This window comes from Gekko japonicus, unplaced genomic scaffold (genome assembly GCF_001447785.1).
Source record: "Gekko japonicus isolate JY-2015 unplaced genomic scaffold, Gekko_japonicus_V1.1 scaffold855, whole genome shotgun sequence".
NCBI classification, from domain to species: domain Eukaryota; kingdom Metazoa; phylum Chordata; class Lepidosauria; order Squamata; family Gekkonidae; genus Gekko; species Gekko japonicus.
Window position 1 is genome coordinate 125,513 of NW_015168073.1, and position 21,264 is coordinate 146,776.

The window sequence follows — 21,264 nt, forward strand, 5'->3', positions numbered from 1 at the left end:
AGAGGAGCATTTGGAGGCACTTGCCCCTTGTGTGGGTTAGCTTTTACCCACTAGTGAAGAATATCAGGTGGCCTCACTGGCAAAAGGCCCACTAGACTTGCCAACCTCCAGGTGGTTCTAGCAACAGATAAAATATACACTGCAAAAACCTTATAACAAACTAATGTGTTCTATTTATAATCATTATTTAGTGAAGTGCATAGTGTATCATTATTTCATCCTAGTCAGGTAGAAATATTCATTACATTCAATAGGCAATAACATTCAGTACATACAGATTGATAACTACCAGCAGTGCTCCCTCTAAGCTGTGGAGTCTTGTGAGCAAAAATTCTACTCTGTGAACTCCTGGCATTAAAGTTGTGAGCAAGCGATTTGGCTCCTGCATAAATTAGTTTGCTCTGGAGCCATCCTTCCTGAGCTAAGACAAAAATGTGTGAGCCGGAGGCTAAAAAACTGTGAGCTAGCACACACTAACTCAGCTTAGAGGGAACACTGACTACCAGACCATTTTGCATCAGTGTTTTAAAAGTCAAGCCCCAATGGGAGTTTCCAGAACTAAAAGCCTGCTTCTCCTTGCATGAAGTCTTCCAAAATGGGGGACAGCTTTCTTAATAGTTGTATGGATGCTTTTTTTGCCGGTCCTACGAAAGACACATTATGCAGCTAACATTCATGGACGGAGTACTCCTGTCATCAATGTGTAGGGTTTTCAGCTTCCAGGTGGGGCCTGGAGATCTCCCACTTTTACTACTGATCTCCAGATAACAGACGTCAGTTCCACTGGGGGAAATGGCTGCTTTGGAGGATGGACTCTATGGCATCGTACCATACAAAGGTCCCTCCCCTCCGAAACCTCAACCTCTCTGGGCTCCCCATCCCCAAATCTCCAGGTATTTCCCAACCCAGAGCTGGCTACCCTGCACACATGGATCAAAAAAATCCACAATGGGGGACCAACCAAAGATAAAAGGAATTTTTGCCTTGGCTTCAATAAGAGAGAGAATCACAGCAACCATTTTGGGGGGTTGCTTAGCAACCACAATAAACACAATCAAGGGGCAATGGGAAAGTGAAGAAAATATCAGTAGGGGCGGGAGCACCCAAAGTGTTAGGAGAAGGGAGGAACAGGATGCAGTGGGAGGGAGAAGGAAGAAACTGAGGGGAAACGGGAGAGAGAGCTTCTTTATGGCTCCCCTGCTATAGATAAAATGGTGTTTTTACTGCTCAGGACCCATGGCATGGTTTTTTCCCTGTACCTAAACTCCTTTGGAGAGTGTTTTCCTGTCCTTATATGCCAAGACACTAGAACCGATTTCCCACAAGCTGCTGCTCAGCGCTGGCTCTTCCCTTTGCCCCAATCATACGTGTCAATTTCCCACTCGAAGCTGCGTGGCCGCATCTTGACCCACGGCTTCACCCGATTTCCCCCGCAGTTTTGTGATCCTGTTTTTTGAGGATTACGAAACTGCGGGCAAAATCGGGCAAAGCCGCAGGTAAAAATGCGGCCACGTGGCTTCGAGTGGGAAATTGACACGTACCATTGGGGCAAAGAGAGGAGCGAGTGCAGAGCAGCGGCTGTGGGAAATCGGTCTCGAGGTCTCAGATACAGAGTATAGGGCTACTAAATCTAAATTTTTAACCCACCTTTCTCCAATGTTGGACTCAAGGCAGCTTACAATGATAAAAACTTATATTAACTTATATTAATGTTACAAAATACATTTCAACAAAATATTAAAAACCTCTCAAATGATCCAATCAGCTGCCAGAAAACTTAAACAAAAGTCTAGCTCTAAGTCAGTAGCTGTCAACAGAAACTCTTACAACTGGAGTAATAGCTTCAGTTTAGAGCTTTACCTGAGGTAAAGTAAAGGAAAAGGCTTCCCTTGCTCAAAAGTCAGTCGAATCCAACTCCAGGGATGCGGTGCTCATCTCCGTTTCCAAGCCGAAGAGCCAGCGCTGTCCAAAGACATTTCCATGGTCATGTGGCCGGCAGTACCAAGTTAGAACTGAGGTACCAAGTTCTAATTCTGCCACCTTTCGGTCTCTAGCCATTTAACTGTTCCTCAAAGGTCACTGTAGAGTTTTTCTTCTTCTTGGTAGTTTAGTCCTGTTGTAGACCTATCCCCCCCCCGTTTATATTCAGAAATTTAGCAGAACTTGCCCTTTTGTAGTGTTTGGGGATCTAGCTGTTCAACGTATATAGTCACCAAGTGTTTTTTTAAGGCAGTTTTAACTGCAAGGGAGCTCCTAACTAGATCCTTGAGCAATACAGCTGAGAGACAAACACGCACACAGAGATAAATTTATGATACGTTAGGGTTGCCAAACTCCAGGTAGTAGACAATGAAGAAAACAGCTGTGATGTAGCATTATGAAAATATATATTTAAACTGCTATTTTGCAGTGAGTAGTATTTCTTCAACAGGTAATCAAGATGTACGCACACACACAACGGAATTTGCATATATTCCCATTTCACATGACCGCTTTATCTCAGTGTGCTGCGTGAATAACATTAGTTTACACGTCATGTGAAACGGGAATATATGCAAATTCTGTTGTGTGCGCGCGTACGTCTTGATTACCTGTTGAAGAAATACTACTCACTGCAAAATAGCAGCTTAAATATATATTTTTATAATGCTACATCACGGCTGTTTTCTTCATTGTCTGCATCCTTCCCGTGATCTCTCTGTTGTTTCTACACAAACTCCTGGTAGTGGCTGGCGATCGTCCCAGAACTACAACTGGCCTACAGACAATAGCGATCAGTTCCCCTGAAGAAAATGGCTGCTTTGGAAGGTGGACTCCATGGCATTATACCCTGCTGAGGTCCCTCCCCTCCCCAAATGCCACCCTCCTCAGGCTCCACCTCTAAATCTCCAGGTATTTTTCAACCCAGAACTGTCAACCCTTGAATACATGCAGCTGAAGAATCACAATATCTGCATCATGGGGTCGACAGGCCAAATAAAAACAGAGAATGCAATCAAGAAGCTTTGCATTTCCTCCTCTCCTCAACATTCTCTAAACGTGAAGGCAGAGAAATGCTGGAGACTGATTTGGACCAATTCCCAAGTAAAGAATTTCCAGAACCATCCCATTCTGAACAGAAATTTCACACAAGAGCTGCGCCGCGGTCGCGCCTCCCTTTGCCCCGCTTCTATTGGTCAATTTCCCACTCGAAGCCGCGCGGCTGCATTTTGACCCGCAACTTCACCCGATTTCCCCCATGGTTTTGTGATCCTGTTTTTTGAGGATCACGAAACTGCGGGGAAAATCGGGCGAAGCCGCAGGTCAAAATGCGGCGGCGCAGCTTCGACTGGGAAATTGACCAATAGAAGCGGGGCAAAGGGAGGCGCGACCGCGGCACAGCTCTTGTGTGAAATCGGTCTCGCTGTTTTGCATGAAGCGTGTGTTTGTGTGTTTCTCTATTTGTCTGTCTCTTAACCTTGGGGCTCCCAGCTCTTACTCCAGGGTTGGTTATTTCTCTTGTATCCTAGGCTGGGATGGGAGTCTGGAGTTGAAGACCTGGCAGCAAGAATGTTGAAAGTTTGCCCACGGGACAGGATCTCTGCACAAGAGGCACTCGTCCATCACTTCTTCAGTTCTCTGCCCTCTCAGCTATACCAGCTTTCTGACCGTACGTAGTACCTTTTCCCCCACTTTAACTGCAAGGGTGTCTCAACATACTTACTGTAAGTGGTTTGTTGTTTTTTTTAAATTAAATTTCTTTCTTTCAACCCCCCCCCCCAAACCAAACAGAAAAAAAGAACAAGGGGGAAAAAACTGATAAAATCATAGAATCCCAGAGTTGGAAGGGGCCATACAGGCCATGTAGTCCAACCCCCTGCTAAATGCAGGATCAGCCTAGACTCTAGAGCATCCCTGACAAGTGTTTGTCCAGCTGCTGTTTAAGGACTTCCAGTGAGGGGGAGCTCAGCATCTCCCTAGGCAGCTGACTCCACCATTGCACAACTCTTACAGTAAAAAAAGTTTTTTCTAAGATCCAGCTGGTACTTTCCCACCGCCCTTAGTTTCAACCCATTACGGTGAGTCCTCTCCTCTGCTGCCCACAGGAACAGCTCCCTGCCCTCCTCTCCGTGACAGCCCTTCAGATACTTCAAGAGAGCCATTGTCCCCCCTCAGCCTCCTCTTCTCCAGACTAAACATTCCCAAGTCCCTCAGCCTTTCCTCATAGGACTTGGTCTTAAAATCCAGGAATTAACTAAAGTTTTTAAAAAAGGAATATATATATTGTGTGTGTATACATGCACATGTGCGCATGTATACACACATTCACAAAGTAGAGACAAAAATATAACAACAGTGGTGGCAGATCTACACATATGTTTCTATGAGTGGTTTCCAAATATCTAATGATAAGTCCGTACGTGATTGTTGTCTATATGCCATGCATTCAAATATTGGCAGAGTTCTAAGGCTCTCAATCCATTGGTTTATTGGAGGGGGGCTTTTATTTTTCCAGTGCCGTAATACGAGTCTTTTAGCTGCAGTAAGGGAACAGAGGGTCCATTTTCATTGACCATCGGTCAGCCTCAAAGTGACAGGCAGATAGTTTAGGGTTATCATATTTTGAAGAGCAAAAAAGGACACATTTCCTGACTGACTACTTCAGACGTGAGCACTATGACAAATCTCATTTTAAATACCCCTACTATTTAAGCTGCAATAATTGCTATGAACTAGGAATATTCCTAACCTTCCAACACAAAAAGAGGACATTTTTATCTGTTTTTTAAAAAGAGCTCAAAAGAGGATGGACACCAAAAAAAGATGACATGTCCTCTAAAAAGAGGACATCTGGTAACCCTAAGATAGTTTAAAAGTACATAAGAATCCTCAAAAGTCAGTTAACATTCTAATACAAAATTACATGAGTAATAATTTCTTCCCAGAAAAACTGAATGACGGGACACACCCAAAGCATATGTTTAAGGTCCATAATCTGTGAGTTGCAACACCAACAACTTCCTGTAAGTTGTTTTGTTAAAACACTCTGATGAAAACACTATAAATACACACAGAGAAGTTCTTATAAGGTACAGCTACTTGATCATTTCCCATCCTTGTAATGTTTTTGCCACTATAAAGCTGGGCGGGGGGGTATCAACGGACCTCATCATTAGTTTAGTAACATATTGTAAAAGTAACAGCCTATTCAAATGTGCAGATGGGCACATAGTACAGTCTCCGTACAAGAACACATTCCTTATTATACTCCACTGAGGATGAAAAATAGGAATGGGCACAAATTGGAAAGATGCGGTTCATATCAGTTCGTGGTTTGTGTCTGAACCACAAACTGAACCATGAACTGAATCAAACCAGAAAGTTCATTTGTGAACTAAACCGGTTTGTGGCCCTGCAGTGCACACCCGGTTGAAAGGAACTGCAGTCCCTTTAAATGGGATTTGCAGAAATCCTAAAAAAAACATCTGAGCAGTGAGGAGCACCATGCTCCCAATGCTCAGCTGTTTTGTGCTTTCTTGTGCAGTCCCTTTAAATTTTAAAGCCTGAGTGGCGGGGAGCAGGCTTCTGCTTTCCACTCAGCTGTTTTCCACTCAGCTGTATGTTTTTCAGGCTTTTGGGTCTTTAAAGGGACCACACAAGAAGTTCCGAAACAGCTGAGTGGCAGGGAGCAGTTATGACACAGTCACTGCTGAGGGCTTGAAGCACAATCCTATGCACGGTTACGCCAGCCAGAGCCCATTTAAATCAGCTGCACTGGGGCAATCCTAAACAGAACAATCCCCTTCGGAGTCCATCGAAGTCAACAAACTTTTTTTTTTTGCCCTCAAGTCACTGCTGACTTATGGTGACCCCTAGTGAGGCAAGAGGCAAAAAAAAAAAGAGGCAAAAAATTTTTCAAGGCAAGAGACGTTCAGAGGCGGTTTGCCGTTGCCTGCCTCTGCATCATGCCCCTGGTATTCCTTGGAGGTCTCCCATCCAAATACTGATCAGGGCTGACCCTGCTTAGCTTCCGAGATTTGACAAGATCAGGCTAGTCTGTGACCATTTCCGGAGTGGTAAAACTGCCTTCATTGACGTTTTTAAAACTGCACATTATGTGAAATCTTCTAGAGTAGATTTTTCCTCACCAGGTGCAAAACTGAAGTTTTCTCCTTCTCACCCTCCTGTGTTTTCAGAACTTCATAAAACGGGGGGTTCTGAAAATGCGGGGTAAAAAGGAGAAAACGTTGGGTTTGCGCCTGGTGAGGAAAAATCTGCTGTGGAAAATTTCACATCATGCACAGTTTTAAAAACGTCAGTGCAAGGGATTTCACTACTGTGGAAATGGTCTCAGCTACCCAGATCAGGGCTGAATGAACTTAGAAGGGGGTAACTCTGCTTAGGACTGAACTGTTCGTTAACTTGAGCTGGGCATCTTCAGAATACTGATGACACCACATCCCAAAACTCCAGCACATTTTAAAAAAATAATATGACAAATGTTAGAAGCACAGAGGACAATACTGAGTCTCGTCGTACTCTGCTTTTCCCCTCAGCCAAGCTCTGTTAGCAGGAATTGGGCTCAGCTTAGAAGAAGAGATTGGATTTATACCCCGCCCTTCACTCAGAGTCTCAGAGCGGCTTACAAACTCCTTTCCCTTCTCCTCCCCACAACAGACACCCTGTGGGGTAGGTGGGGCTGAGAGAGCTCTTTCGAGGACTGCTCTTGAGAGAACAGCTCTGAGAGAACTGTGACTGACCCAAGGTCACATCAGCAGGTGCAAGTGGAGGAGTGGGGAATCAAACCCGGTTCTCCCAGATTAGAGTCCACGCACTTAACCACCACACCAAACTGACTTAGAACTGCCAACTCTGGGTTCGGAAATTCCCGGAGATTTGGGGGGTGGAGCCTGGGGAGGGTGGAATTTGAGGAGGGCAGGGACCCCAAAGAACCTGCTGCCATAGAGTTCACCCTCCAAAGTAGCCATTTTCTCGAGGGGTACCAACCTGTGTGGTCTGGAGATCAGTTGTAAATCCAGGAGCTCTCCAGGCTCCATAGGGTTGCCAGCTTGGTGTTGGGAAATAATAGGAGATTGGAGGGGAGGGGTTGAGCCTAAGGAGGACAGAGTTTGGGGAGAGGAGGGACCTCAGTGGAGTATAAAGCCACAGAGTCCACCCTCCAAAGCAGCCCTTTTCTCCAGGGAAACTGATCTTGGTTGTCTGGAGATACGTTATAATAATGGGAGGTCTCCAGGTTCCACCTGGAGGTTGACAACCCTAACCTCCACCTGGAGGTTGATGCCCCTAGCTCAGTTTGGGAAATATGCTTGAGAGGGGCTGCAGAGAAGTAACCAGCAGGCAGGGGAGGGTTCTGCCCCTCCCCCAGCCACCTTTTGCGGATCAGAGTGGACCACCATTACTTGACCGGGGCAGATCCGAAGCTCTAAACCAGGGGGTGTCAAACATAAGGCCCGGGGGCCGGAACTGGCCCGTCCAGGACTGTTATGCGGCCCACAAGCAGCTAGTGCAAGGGAGGGAAACAAGAGACGGCTGGGGGTGGGAGTGGGTGGAGCCACTCCAATCGTGGGTTAAAAAGGGTGGAACAACCCCATCTGCAGCAGTCAAGCAGTGTGGGAGCGTCTGCCCAGGGTCTGCACCGCTGGCTCTCCAGTCCGCCCATGTGGATTTTCCTCTGCACCCCCCCTCCCAGCCCATGGCATCTAGCAGTGAGGATACAACAACTCGGAACTTAGCAGCTGCTGTCCTTTATACAGTGTATATCCTTGGTACCCGGCATTACATTTTATGGCACACAGGGCCCAAAAGTGACACTCATGTCAGATCCGAAGGCCCTCATAACAAAAGAGTTTGACACCTCTGCTCTAAACACAGCATTGTGCCTGTTTTGATTGTCGGTGGCATGCCCCGTGAGAAGAGCAAGACTGCAAAACCCACATTCCTTTTCTGCCCAGCCAGCCAGCCACAGAGCATGGCGTCTACTTTGACACTTTTTTAGAAAATTGAAATGATGGAATCTCGCAGGAGGGGGGGGAAGGGGGGAGGACTCACAGCAGGAGGGGAGTTGGCTTTTCTTTATACACACAGGTTTTTTTCCATGCCGAGTTTAAATTATGCCTGATAAAAGGAGTTTCCTGGATGTTTCAGTTCTTTCAAACCCTCCCGGCTTCCTCCCAATTAAATGAGGTTTGTCAAAGCCACAGGGCTCTGCCGCTGCCGGAGAGGCAGAGAAGCACTTCCTGCGGTGACATCTCCAATCCCCAAAGGGGGAGATGAAAGTGGCCATGCCAAAAAAGACAGAGAAGGGAGAGAGAGAGTGTGTGGGAAAATAAAACAGGTACAGAGACAGAGAGGCAGAAGGAGAAAGTGGCGGGGGGGGGGGGGGGGGGCCCGGGGAAGGAAGGCACCAGATTGGCACACGTCTCTGTCACTCTGCAGGAGGAGACGGGTCATTTCCATTTGAGGGATTTATTCCCTGTCCCTTGCGTTTGGGTATTAACACATTGGTCTCCCTCCCCTAAGAAAAATGACAGCTGATATTTCACACCCTTGCAACCAGTGGGGCCTCTTGAACGGGAAGGGACATCGTGTTATCATGGCAACCGACCTTCTGCAAAAACAAATCAAAGCCTTTTAGGCAGAAATGGTTGTGATTCCTGATTCAGCAAGCTCATATTCATGAATGACTCATTAAGCTTTATAAAAAGAAAGGGGGGGGGGAGTCGGCAAGTTCAAAATAATTCCCAGCACATCTGACTCCACTTTTGAATCATGCAAGACGTTTGGTTTCCAGTGTGGCCTGATTTAATTGTATCTGTTTACAATTCTGGGTGATCCAGCTTTGATCTAGAGGATGCTGGCAATGAACAAGAAAAGTTCTACAGCCTGCCTTAGCAGCGGCAACAGTGCCAAGCTGTCCTGCAGCTCCCCCCGTTGGTTTGCAGCCAGTCTGGACAAGCACTGCCTGCACATTTCCCCTTAAATGTCCACAACAAAAAGGGCTAGAGACTTTTTTCCTGCAAGCTGAGGAATCATGGGAACTAACAGATCATTGCACTAGGTCATTATAACATTATTGCACTGAAGGACAGTAGCAATTACCAATGCTAAACAGCTGGTTTTGATGCAAGAAGAGAATAAAAACATTAAAAGCATTTCATTGGGAAGATGTCTCCATGGCCACTATGAAATGATTATAGTGGAAAACCATGTTTCTTGTAAATTGCCATAGGCTCTGATATTGCAATTATTATTAATATTAGTGCTAGTTAGCGTTCAGAGTAACTTCCTGATATTGCTGAAAGGAACACAAGTGCACGGTTTCCCCTTGTGTAGCAAAAAGGGAGCCAGGAGTGATGCAGCATGTGTTTTTATACCTTGCTTTTCTTTACCCTAAGGAGTCTCAAAGCGGCTTACAATCGCCTTCCCTTCCTCTTCTCAAACAGGCACCTTGTGAGGCAGGTGGGGCTGAGAGAGTTCTGAGGGAAGTAGTGCTTCTTATCTTCTCATTTGGTACAGAAGCTAATTGGTTGAATAGAAGGTCTTGATTGAAATCTAATTCTTCCATAGCATTCTGTTGTTGTTGTTCAGTTCCTGTTCAGTTACTGTTTCCTCTTGCTCCTTATCATAAAAACTCTGAAAGGTTTCTTGGATTGCTTCTTTAATCACCCATTGAATTGTTTTTATAAGCTCCTCTTTTTGTTCCCTAGAAAGTCGTAGATCTTCTTCGTGGTATCTGTGCATCACACTTCTGGGATATAGTGCGACTGGTTCCTCTTGAAAGTGAAAGGGATTTTCGCGCCTGCTCCCCAGTCATGCACCGGTCTCACTGCACATGACCAAGGGAGGGGCACAACAATCCCGCCAGTTCTTTTCTGACCGCCGTGCTGGTAGAATCTTCTCCGCTTCGGTCAGTTAAAAAATTTGGGCTTTTAGGCCTATTTCTCGTTTTCTTCGATTTTCTTCTTGTTTATTTTTGTTAAGTGAAAGGACTTTGTTTCTACGGATTTATTTCCTTTTGGACTCTGTCGTGTGTTCCCCCTCTCTCCTGGCCTATGGCCAAGAGGTGGGGTTTCTTTAAACGGTGCCTTAAGTGCGGCAGCAAGATTGCCCCCCCAGATGAACACTCGCTTTGTCTTTTGTGCCTTGGGGAATTGTACCGAGTGAACTCTTGTGCTCATTGTATGAAGTTTTTGAAGCAGACAAGGAAGAACAGAGCTGCTAGACTTCGCGTCGCGCTTTTGGAGTTCGCGCTTTCACCGATGTCGTCACAGGACACTTCAGGGCATGCGTCATTGTCAACTGCCGCCTCGGCATCGACGGCTGCGCTGTCCCCGATACTGACTCACATAGATGTCGACCGCCCGATGCTGAAACGCTCAGCCCAGACATCTCAGTCCTTACCCAATACTCCCTCCAAAAAATGCAGGGAAGGCAAGGATGGTCGGCCAGTCAAGCTTAAAAAGCATAGGAAAACTCCCCCTGTGCAATCTCCGCTGACCCCTTGGAGGGCCACGAATTGAATCTTTCAGGGGCTGCTTCACTTGAGTGCTGAAAGCAGCCACAAGGTGTACCTTGGCCGCCTTCGCTGCGTCCTATCCAGCTCACAGACTCTGAGCACGATATGGACTTAACACAGATCTCCCAGTCTTCCAGTGCCGAAAGTCTGCACTCAGACTGCAGAGCCGATGCATCTGTCCATCCTTCACAGCTCCGACCTGATGATCGAGACTGACCATCGGCACCGATCCACCCACCACCACCATCCTCCTGGGACCAACGGCAGTGGCAATACATGTATGGGGCCTACCCATTTTCAGGCGGTATGCCATGGTTCCCACCCCAACCGATGGAATGGGACCGTCAGTCCACCTCTCCATGTCTCTCCCAGTATCAAGATCCTGCATCGACACCGGAGTTTGTGAGACCCCAACCGTCGAGGCCGATGGGCAAACCCTCCAAGCCGTCGCACCCGACAATTCCAAAGTTTAAAAATCCATCAGATCCGATTCCATCGATACCGATGCCACCTATGTCTTTTTCCGAACTGTCTGAGCACTCCGGCTCTTCAGATGCTTCCACCCAATCAGGGGACGAAAACCCCAATCCTCCGGTGCAACCCTCGCCACCTCAACAAGTGGGCGATGATCTTCTGATCTCCCTATCAGAAGACTTAGAATCCTATGGGGATTTCATCAAGCGGATGGCTAACACGCTCACTCTGTCTATGGTACAGCCCCCACCTACTGTGACAGACTCCGTGTTCGATATCGTCCAGTTGGACACCTCTACCCCAGTTGCTTTACTGATGACTTCAGTCCTCCTTCAGGCGGCTAAAGTCCCACGGTCTCACCTGGCATCTACGCCCGTCTCGAGCCGGAGGGTAGATCATATGTATAAGGTGCAGGAGCAGGGTGCTGAATTTCTGTTTACCCACCCTAAACCTAATTCTGTCGTAGTCACTTCTTCCTCCAAGGGCAGACGCAGTCATTCCACCCCCTCTGAGAAAGAAGGAAGGAAACTTGATTTGTTTGGAAGAAAATTTTATTCTGCAGGAGCACTTGGCATCAAGACCTCAAACTATACGGCATGTATGGGGAGATATCAGTTTGCTCTTTGGGAGCAGATGTCTGAATTTATTGCCACCCTCCCTGAGGACGCTAAATGTCAGGCTCGCAGGATTCAAAGCGAGGGAATGCTTTTGGCTAAGCATCAGCTCAATGCAGCTAAGCACACATTGGATACAGCCACCAAAACGCTGACTTCAGCTTTTACCCTCCGACGTCATGCCTGGTTGCATTCTACTGCCTTAAGCAGGACACCAGGACTCTCATTGAGGACCTTCCATTCGAAGGTGAGGGCCTTTTCAGTGCCACGACTGATACGGTCCTGCAAGACCTAGATGAAAGTATACAGATGTCACGAAATTTAGGGGTCACATCGGCTCCTAAACTATCCAAAGCTGGATCCTGGAACAAGCCATGGTCTCGCAGATCCTCTCTTAAGTCATCCCCGGAAACATAGTGGCAACGCTCACCCACTGTGTCTTCCTGCCCTTATGGGCACAAACCAAAATTCTCTTCCGTCTCTCAGCCTAAGGCTAAGACTTTGAAAGCTTCCAAGCAGAGCCTTTGACTCCTGTCATTCCACCCCTGCCTGCCTGTCTCCCTACCTGGCTGCTTGGCAGCGAATAACATCAGACTGATGGGTACTTTCCGTCATCGAAAAAGGGTACCTCATAAAATTTATCCAGGTACCCGAGGCGGACGATAAACCATTCACACAGGTATTGGAAGAAGCCTTGGCTAAACAAGACTAATCGGGTAAACTGGAAAGAATGGAGAGGTGACTAAGTGATCAAATCCAGCACTCTCTTGAGCCCATAAGAGCGCAGTTAACACAAATGCAGTCCTCTCTAGAAAAAACGGCAAAAACGGCTTTAGATTTCTCCTGATGTTGAGAGCTTCCTGCGGTATGTCGGGGAATACTAAAACTTTAAGATCTTTAAAAGGTAAGAAGCCTCTGGCTCTCGCCTCATTTTGTATTCTTTTCTTGGTTCTCCAATCAACTAATTGAATGAGTAGATCTCTCGGGGCAGTGCGTCTCGGGTTGAGGGAAGCGCCCAGCCGGAACGCTTTTAAAATAATCGGGGCAACCCCCGGCTTGAGATTGAATATAGAAGTCAACCAGTTTGTCACAAAACAAATTACATCCATATTTTCCTCTGCCCCCTCAGGCAGCCTCCTTAATTTCAAATTTAGTTGTTTCATTTGCGATTCAAGGGTTAAGATGCGTTCCCTTGAGTTTAAATCTCGCGCCTGAACCTCCTTAACGTCCTCTTTGAGCGTAGTGCTCATACTGATGGCTTTTTCGGCTGTTTTTTGCTCAAATTAATTGCTGACAACCTGATCAGCAAGTTGTGACAACAAGCATTACTGCTCAACAAACGCAAATAACAGATTTGATTCAAGTAATGAAGCAGGATGCTGAGAAAGTAAAGGAAATGGCTGAGACAACGCAGATAGTGAGGAAAAAAGTGCAAAAATTGGAAAAGAAAACTGTATCTTTGGAAGATCAGATGCTGCAAGTGCAAATGGATAAGGCTAATATGGTCCTGCACTTCCAAGGGGTGCCAGAGAAAAGAGGAGAGAATCTTAAAGAACTTATGAGTGAGCTACTTGTCCCAGTAGCAGATATAAAGGCGGATTTGCTACTCAACGACATGGATGTGGCCTACAGGTCATATTCAGGTACATAAAGAAAAATAATCTGCCTGGGGAAATTGTAGTAAGATTCTCGAAGAGGCACATCAGGGATGCTATCCTGAAAGCAGTTGCTGCGACACCCCTGAAGGTGGGGGAGAATGCTGTCAGAATGCTAAAGGATATTCCATTTGAAGTAAGACAACACAGAAAGAAATACAAAGAACTTGTGTTTTTCCTCCAAACAAACTCAATTGGATATAAATGGCTGTTTTCAGAAGGAGTAATATTCAAGATCAAGGAGAAGTCTGGTGAGGACTCTTTGTCTGAGAGGGGGCATCAGCCCCGAAAAGTTCCTACAAACTGCGGAAGAGAGAGAAGAAGAAGTAAAGGCTGAAGGACTCTGAATTGTGCCTTTGATAACTTTGGTTCTAGGGGATGATGGGGGGCACTGTTATTGGGCAATTAAATGTAACTGGGGATGTAAAAGGGTTAAAAGATTGACACAGTTCATAAGAAGTACAAAGATGAAAAGTCTGAATGAAGTATAAAAAGCTAGTTGGAGATCTCCTCTCTTGGGTTTTTAGTTAGTAGTGGGTTCTTTACTTTCTCCCTTATATGTAGCTTTCCCTTTCCCTTTTTTTCTGTTCTAGTTTTTGTAGTGTTTAAAAAATCAATAAAAAATCCCCTCTGGGGGCTTTCAAAAAATAATTAATTAATTGGTAGTAACCTGTTTTTTGCTCAAATTAATTGCTGACAACCTGATCAGCTCCTTTTACCAACTTAAGGAGAACTTGATTATTATTAATAATTAATTGCTAATAACCTGATTTTTGCTTAAATTAATTACTGAAAACTTAGCTCTTTTTACTAAATCGAGGAGAAATTGATTACTGTTAATAATTAATTGCTAATAGTCTGATTTCTGCTGAAATTAACTTGTAGGTAATCTGGTTTGGTTGCTTGTACATACAGCTTGGATACCTAGTTGGTAGTAACACACACATAACTTACACGTACAACTTGCTGCCTCTGTATCAGTACAGCTACATCTTTTTCTTTTAGGCGATACCTTTGTCACTCTTGCTATACACTTTAATATCAACACCTTTCACACCCTCTCTCACAATAATCTAACACTCCTTCTTTAACTCATAATGAACACTTTGAAAATCCAATCGGTGAACATTAGAGGTCTTAGCACCTGGGTCAAACAGAGAAAAGTCTTACGACAGCTGCAGCTAACAAAGCCATCAATTCTGTTTCTACATGAAACACACTCCAGATCCAATGCACACCCTATTTTAAAATCTTCCTGGTTTCCAAAACAATTTCAGACACCAGAGTCCTCTAAAGCAAGAGGAGTGGCAATACTGCTCTCCAGAGCTCTCAACTTCTCGGTCAGCAGCACAAAAGTAGATCCTTTGGGCCGTTTTCTTTTTATTAAAGGAATTCTTGATGGCAGGAAACTCACACTGGCATCTTTATATGCCCCAAATCTGAACCAAATTGCTTTTCTGAAATCCACCTTCTCGGAGTTACAGGCCTTTACAGAAGGTGAATTAATCATAGGGGGAGACTTTAACTGTATACTGCAGATTAAATTCTTGATAGATCACCTATCAAACGTAAAACCAAACTGTATCCCAAAACAGGACCAGGTACAGGGCTATCCAGACTTTTCTCTGAATTCAGGCTAATAGATACTTGGAGGTCCCTACACCCGGCAGACCAAGACTTCTAATACTTTCAGCACAGCATCAGACCTTCACAAGGATTATATCTTAATATCTGAACAACTATTGGCAGAACTGGAATCGGCATCCATAGGCCCCCAATACTTGACAGACCACGCATGGCTAGAATGTGAATTACAGAAAAACCCGAACACAAAACCAGACAGACAATGGACCATGGATAAAAGCATTTTATTGGACACTTCAATTAAGGACAAGCTGCAGACCGCCATCAGGAACTTCTTTCAGGAAAACGCATCACCAGAAATCTCTGCTTCCACATGCTGGGATGCCATGAAAGTGGTCCTTCGAGGATCGAGGATCTCTCTTACATCATATCTATGGAAAAGAAGAGAAAAACCCAGAAGAGAAACGTTAGATTGGATTGCTCTGCTGGAATCCAGGCATAAAGCCACAGGAAGTAGAAAAAATTATGCTAAACTATTGGCAGAAAGAAAAACCCTAGAAACGCTGGAAACATTGCTAATTCAAAAAAACTTACTTTACTTAAAATAACAATACTGGCAAAAATCTCTGAGGAATGTATGCATGCTGGCATGGAGAATAAAAGAAGAAAGGCAGCTCTGGTGACTATACTGAAAATTTTGGATGGAAAACAATATACCTCCCCTAAAACAGTAGCAGAAGGCTTTGCTGATTTCTTCGCAAAACTATACTCCTCCCGGGAACCAGTGACGAATGAGATAGCATCTTACCTAGGCACTGTACCTAACCTAAAAAAGCTCTCATCAGCACATACTAGCTTTATGGATAAACTCATATACCAGAAAGAACTAATGGAAACTATTAAAGGTTTAAAACTAAACAAGGCCCCTGGTATGGATGGAATTCCCACAGAGCTTTAGAGAACCTTCCGATCAACTTTGGAACCCTATCTTCTAAACATTTGTAATGAGGCTTTGAGTTTAAGCACTATACTTCATCCTGGTACGACTCTTCAATCTGCGTGATCCCTAAAGACAATGACCCATTGGACCCCACCTCATACTGCCCGATTGCTTTGTTAAATAATGACGCAAAGATATTCATCGCGATATTGGCCAACAGGCTCAAAAAATTGGTGCCAGAATACATTAACCCGGATCAGACAGGCTTTATTCCAAAGAGGCAAATAACAGATAATGTTAGATGAACACTCAACATCATATCCTATGGGAAAGCCTCCCCTTCTGAATCTGTAATCCTGGCTTTAGATTTTGAAAAAGCCTTTGATTCTTTAGAAATACCCTATCTCCTCATGCTTCTGGAAAAAATGGGCTTTGGCCGGAACTTTCTTAGCACCTTGAAAACATTATATGCCCATCCCAAATCCAGAATACGAGTGAACGGCTACAACTCAAACTTCTTCTCCCCATCCAGAGGAACCAGACAAGGATGCCCCCTCTCACCACTGCTCTTCACGCTTGCAGTGGAACCACTGGCGAATGAACTGTGTCACAACCAGGATTTTGCTGGTATCTGCATCAACGTGCAGGAACATAAATTAACAATGTATGCCGATGATATCACCCTATATGCCTCTGATCCTGAACAGTCTATACCTGCTATTCAAGATACTCTTTCTAGATTTGGAGCATTATCTGGCCTATGCCTGAACACCACAAAATCTGAAATATTTCCTTTTGTTCTCTCTCACAAAACTCGGTCAAAATTGCTTAAATCAATGCCATTCCGATGGGTGGAAACTACTTGGAGACACCTGTTGTCAAAGTTTAACTCCTTTTACCCCCAAGGATTTTTTTCTTTTAAGTCTTTGCTTCCCAATCTCATCTCCACAGCTTATGAGAGGAGGGGAGGGAATTCCACTTCTCTGTCCTTCCTCATTCAGGAGATTTAAAGGGGTTTCCAGTTATTAATTGTAGAGTCTTAATTGTTGCGTATTCAGTTACTCACAGGATAGCTGATATCTTCTTGAATGTTATGTAGAGAATCACAGCTCTCTTGTTCGGGTGTAAACAGCTTCACAGTCATGGCTCCATGACTGTGCACCTTCATGGTTCAGCTTCAGGACGACCTTAGGCTGCCAAGTGCTCACTAGGGTTCGCAGGGCACTGGGTAAAGTCCCCTGCAGCCGGCCCTCCCTCCGAGAGAGTCGGTGGGAATTCAGACCCCCTAAAAATCCCCTAGAGAAACCACGAAGAGTCGGCGTCTCTTGGGAGCTTCCCGAGAAGACATCCACTCTGCTGCTCCACAACCCAGAAGTCCAGCTACAAATGTTGATAGCTCTTGCTTAAAAATCACTCAGGAAGAAACTATCTGAGATACTTTCAACTCTGTTGATGCAGCAAAAGCTTTGAACTTCATTCACAGTATTTGGTCATCTCCCCTCCCCCAGATAAACCTTCATTATTTTGGAACTGTATTTGGCTATGAAAGAGCAATTTATACCTGATGCTCAACTTGTGAGTCTTAACCCTACATATTACATTCACTATGAAGATTGGCCTTTCCTGGGGCTGTGGTAGAGGATTTGCTTGGCTTGCAGAAGGTCCGAGGTTCAATCCCTGGTATCTCCAGTCCAGTTCAGAGGATCAGGATGATGTGAAAGCTCTCATGCTGTGTAGTGGCCAAAAGCTACATCGTTAGCCCGACTCTGAGGCAGTCTCCTGTAAAGTGCCACAGGCTCTTCATAGAAAAAGTAAACATTCCTTTCTGACCTCTTCACTTGCATTTCTTCATGTCATTGTGTAAATGCATGCCTTTTTCTGCCTCTCATGCATAATAACATTGGTGATGTCTGCCTTCTTGCTTGGCCTGATAATTGATGACCACTTGGACCAATGAGAAAGCTTAGAATTTTTATTTTTTGCATGGCCCCAAGGTCCCTCTCTTGGGGTCCATAACACAATTCCACATAGCCTCAGTTTTACTTTGATCTGCCTTCTGGTTTGTAAGGTTCTGGCGGAAGTGAATGTTATCTTTGGGCATTTTCACATGTGAAGTTTGAATCTATTTATGTTTAGCGGGAAAGTAATGTTTGGTTAATAGAGTTTTGCCCAGTCATAGAAGTGTGATACTGAGTGCGGTAGATAAATCTCCCAAGAAGTATATTTCAAAAAAGGGAAACTTAACATTTATCCAAGTGGATCCAGTTCACATTCAGGTTGCTGTCGAAAGGAGAGAAAGAAGCCTAATCTAAAGAGTACTTTCCCCATCACAAAGTGGCCAGCTTGTCCGGCATCGTGTGTGGGAATATGAGGGCATTGTATCTACGGTAGAGACCTGCAGAGACATTTGTCTCCATGGAAGGCCATGTGAAGCGAGTGAGAGGATAAAGGGAGAAAGAGAGGAGGCAGCAGCTCCCAGGTTAAGACAAAGCAAGGCAGAACCTAAGCAGGGTCAGCCCTGGCTAGTATTTGGAAGGGAGACCAACAAGAAGTACCAGTCATGGCATGGAGGCAGGAAATGGCAAACCACCTCTGGACGTCTCTTGCCTTGAAAACTCCATGGGGCCACCATAAGTCCGCTGCGACTTGATGGTTTTTTCCCCTTCCACTTAGAAGACTGGAGAGCCAATGTGTTGTTATGGTTAAAAGTGTCGGACTAGGATCTGGGAGACCCAGGTTCAAATCCCCACTCATGCCAGGGAAGCTCTCCGGGTGGCCTTGGGCCAGTCACACTCTCTCAGCCTAAGCTTACCTGACAGTGTTGTTGTAAGGATAAAATGGAGGGGTATAAATGAATTAGTTTAATAAATAAATTTTTCATAGATGCTTTCACAGACCACGTGTTGGTCTGAAGTAGCAGAACAAAGTTTGAGTCCAACAAAGTTTAATTCTGGGTAGAACAGAATTCAAGTCCAGTGACACCTTTAAGACCAACACAGTTTAATTCTGGGTAGAACAAAGTTCAAGTCCAGTGGCACCTTTAAAACCAACAAAGTTTAATTCTGGGTAGAACAAAGTTCGAGTCCAGTGGCACCTTTAAGACCAACAAAGTTTTATTCAAGTTATAAGCTTTCATGCACACACAGACTTCTTCAGATACTTCTTCAGATACAGCCTTGACTAAAACTCTGTTGGTCTTAAAGGGGCCACTGGTCTCAAACTTTGTTCTGCGACTTCAGACCTGAAGGTTTGAGCCTCTCTTCTGCACTAGCTAAGACCATACAAAGGACACTGGCATTTCATGTGTCTTCTTTCTTGCGAGATTGGACTGATTGGGTCTCTTGCGGTCAGGGATGCTATTAGGGACACACAGCTGCCAGGCAGAAGGGCCCCCCCCCCCATCTGCCCATCAGTGGAGCAGCCTGAAATGGAGATGCAGCAAACAGATTTCGTGGGGAACTCAAAAAGTTATCCAGTTTAAAGCTGGTGACAAGGCAGGCGTCCTCAAATGGAGGGACTCAATTAGGCTGAAAGACAACCATCTCACGATCTTCCCCCAAAATGCTCTAAATGTGTATGGATATGAAATCTTTAAACAAACTCTCTCTCTCTCTCTCTCTCTTTCTATTGACTGTCTGGATGACGGCGTTTTCCCCTTCTCATTTTTTTTCTTTAAACATCCACTTTCATATTTATTTATTCGCAGCGGCAAAGCAGCTGCGATAATTAGCCTGTCAGATTCGGTAAGTTAATGAGGAGTCAGTGGAGTGGAAGCTTTTGCATTCGTTAAGATTACCAAAAAAAAGAAGAAGACGGAGAGCCCCTTCCAGGCCTCGGTTTTCTCTCTGTGTGTCTTTTTGTCTCTTCTGCACCACCACCCCCCTCTGCCGAGTGGGAAGAGGAGAGCTTGGCAGCACATAGAAAGATTTGAATCCTTTTGATTAGCAGGCTGCATTCCCACTACTGTTATGTCAAATTATTTTTTTTTTTCCTAGGGCTCTTGGCATTTTGAAAAGAGAATTTCTAGATAAGAATTCTACAAGGACAGGAGCCAGTAGTGTTAGAGAATCCTAACTTTCCCTCTGTTCTGCATTCGGCTTCCCTCCCAAAGTAACGGAGAAGGGAAACTTGTGAATGGAAGTTTTTGAAGCCCATTATAGTAGAAGACTAGGAAACTACTAATATAAGAGCAAAGCAGCCAGAGGAGAATCGTGAGCAGTAAGGATGGGCACGAACCAAAATTCATCACAAACTGGGGCCCATTTCTTGGTTTGCAAACCCGGTTCATGCTATCACGTGGTTCGCGAACCATCCGTGAACCACCGTGGTTTTTGTGGAGGTTCGTGGGAATGGTCCATGGGCCAGACATGCTGGCACCCAAGACAACGATCGGGAACCCTTTAAAGCCATTTAAACGTCTTCTGAGTTCACTTGTGAGAGCTGCCACGGCTTCTGCAGAGGGGAGCAGAAGGTATCACTGAAATGACTTGTATCTAATAGATGGAAGCCATTTCAACTTGCCTTCCCCCACCCCCATGTGGAAGCTGCACGAACCTGAACCATTTCACAAACCGGGGGAGGTCCAAACAGGCTCATGTGACGTCACGAACCTCCATTTTCCCGATTCATGCTCATCCCTAGTTAGCAGCATATATATAGGGCTGCTCTAATCAGAATCCTCTCTCTATGGTCGCTTCACGTTACGGGAAGGATGGAAAAGTGTTATTGAAGCCTCTCTAAACACCTTTGCAGAATCAGAGCCCCCAGGGGGCAAAATAGCATCTGCCAAGCAGATGGAGCTGGTGAACCAAGCAAGAATAGTCTGTAGGAATGGGCACAAGATAGCCAGGATTCAGTGAAAGTGGCAAGCCAAAAGGAAAACTGCAGTGGAGGTCGTGAGTTGCCAGGATCACAGCTCGGTTGATGTTCCAGAGAAGTAGGAAGCAGCTTGGTTCGCCAACCTTCAAGTGGGCAAAAGTACAACAAACCCTGTGTGAAACACTCCAGTCGATAATATAATAATAGCAATAACGCTCTTTATATTTGATATATATAGAATAAATTCAGTAAGCCCATAGCCACGGCACGGTGAGCATATATATACACCAACTGGTGTTGATTCTCATAAGCAAAATCTCTTTAATTTTTCTTCTGTTGAAAGAACGAAGCAGTCAACGCACTCCTCCGGACTGTAAATAAGCGGTTCCAGTCTAACTTCCTCAGGACTTCAAATAGACTGGAACCAAAGCCATCAAATATTATACAAAGCAGAACAGACGCCTCTAATACGGTTCAACAGCTGCCTTGTTTCTTTTCAGCTTGGCAAAATGGTTCTCACACACCCAAAGGTTTAACACCCTCACACACCCAAAGGTTTAACACCTTTGAGGACCATTTTACCAAGGTGTGTGAGAAACATGTTGAAAAGAAACAAGGCAGCTGTTGAACCGGATGTGGCTATTGACTTACTGAATTTATTCT

General features: G+C 45.1%; 1 protein-coding gene across 1 annotated transcript in view; it reads left to right on the forward strand.

The window, feature by feature from the left end:
- Positions 1-21,264, forward strand: part of CDK15 (cyclin-dependent kinase 15) — a 66,305-nt gene that overhangs the window by 43,724 nt on the left and 1,317 nt on the right. Inside the window, exons 10-11 of the mRNA XM_015414634.1 lie at positions 1,276-1,286; positions 3,472-3,649. Of these exons, the coding sequence (XP_015270120.1) occupies positions 1,276-1,286; positions 3,472-3,649 (189 nt within the window). The remainder of the gene's footprint in view (positions 1-1,275; positions 1,287-3,471; positions 3,650-21,264) is intronic.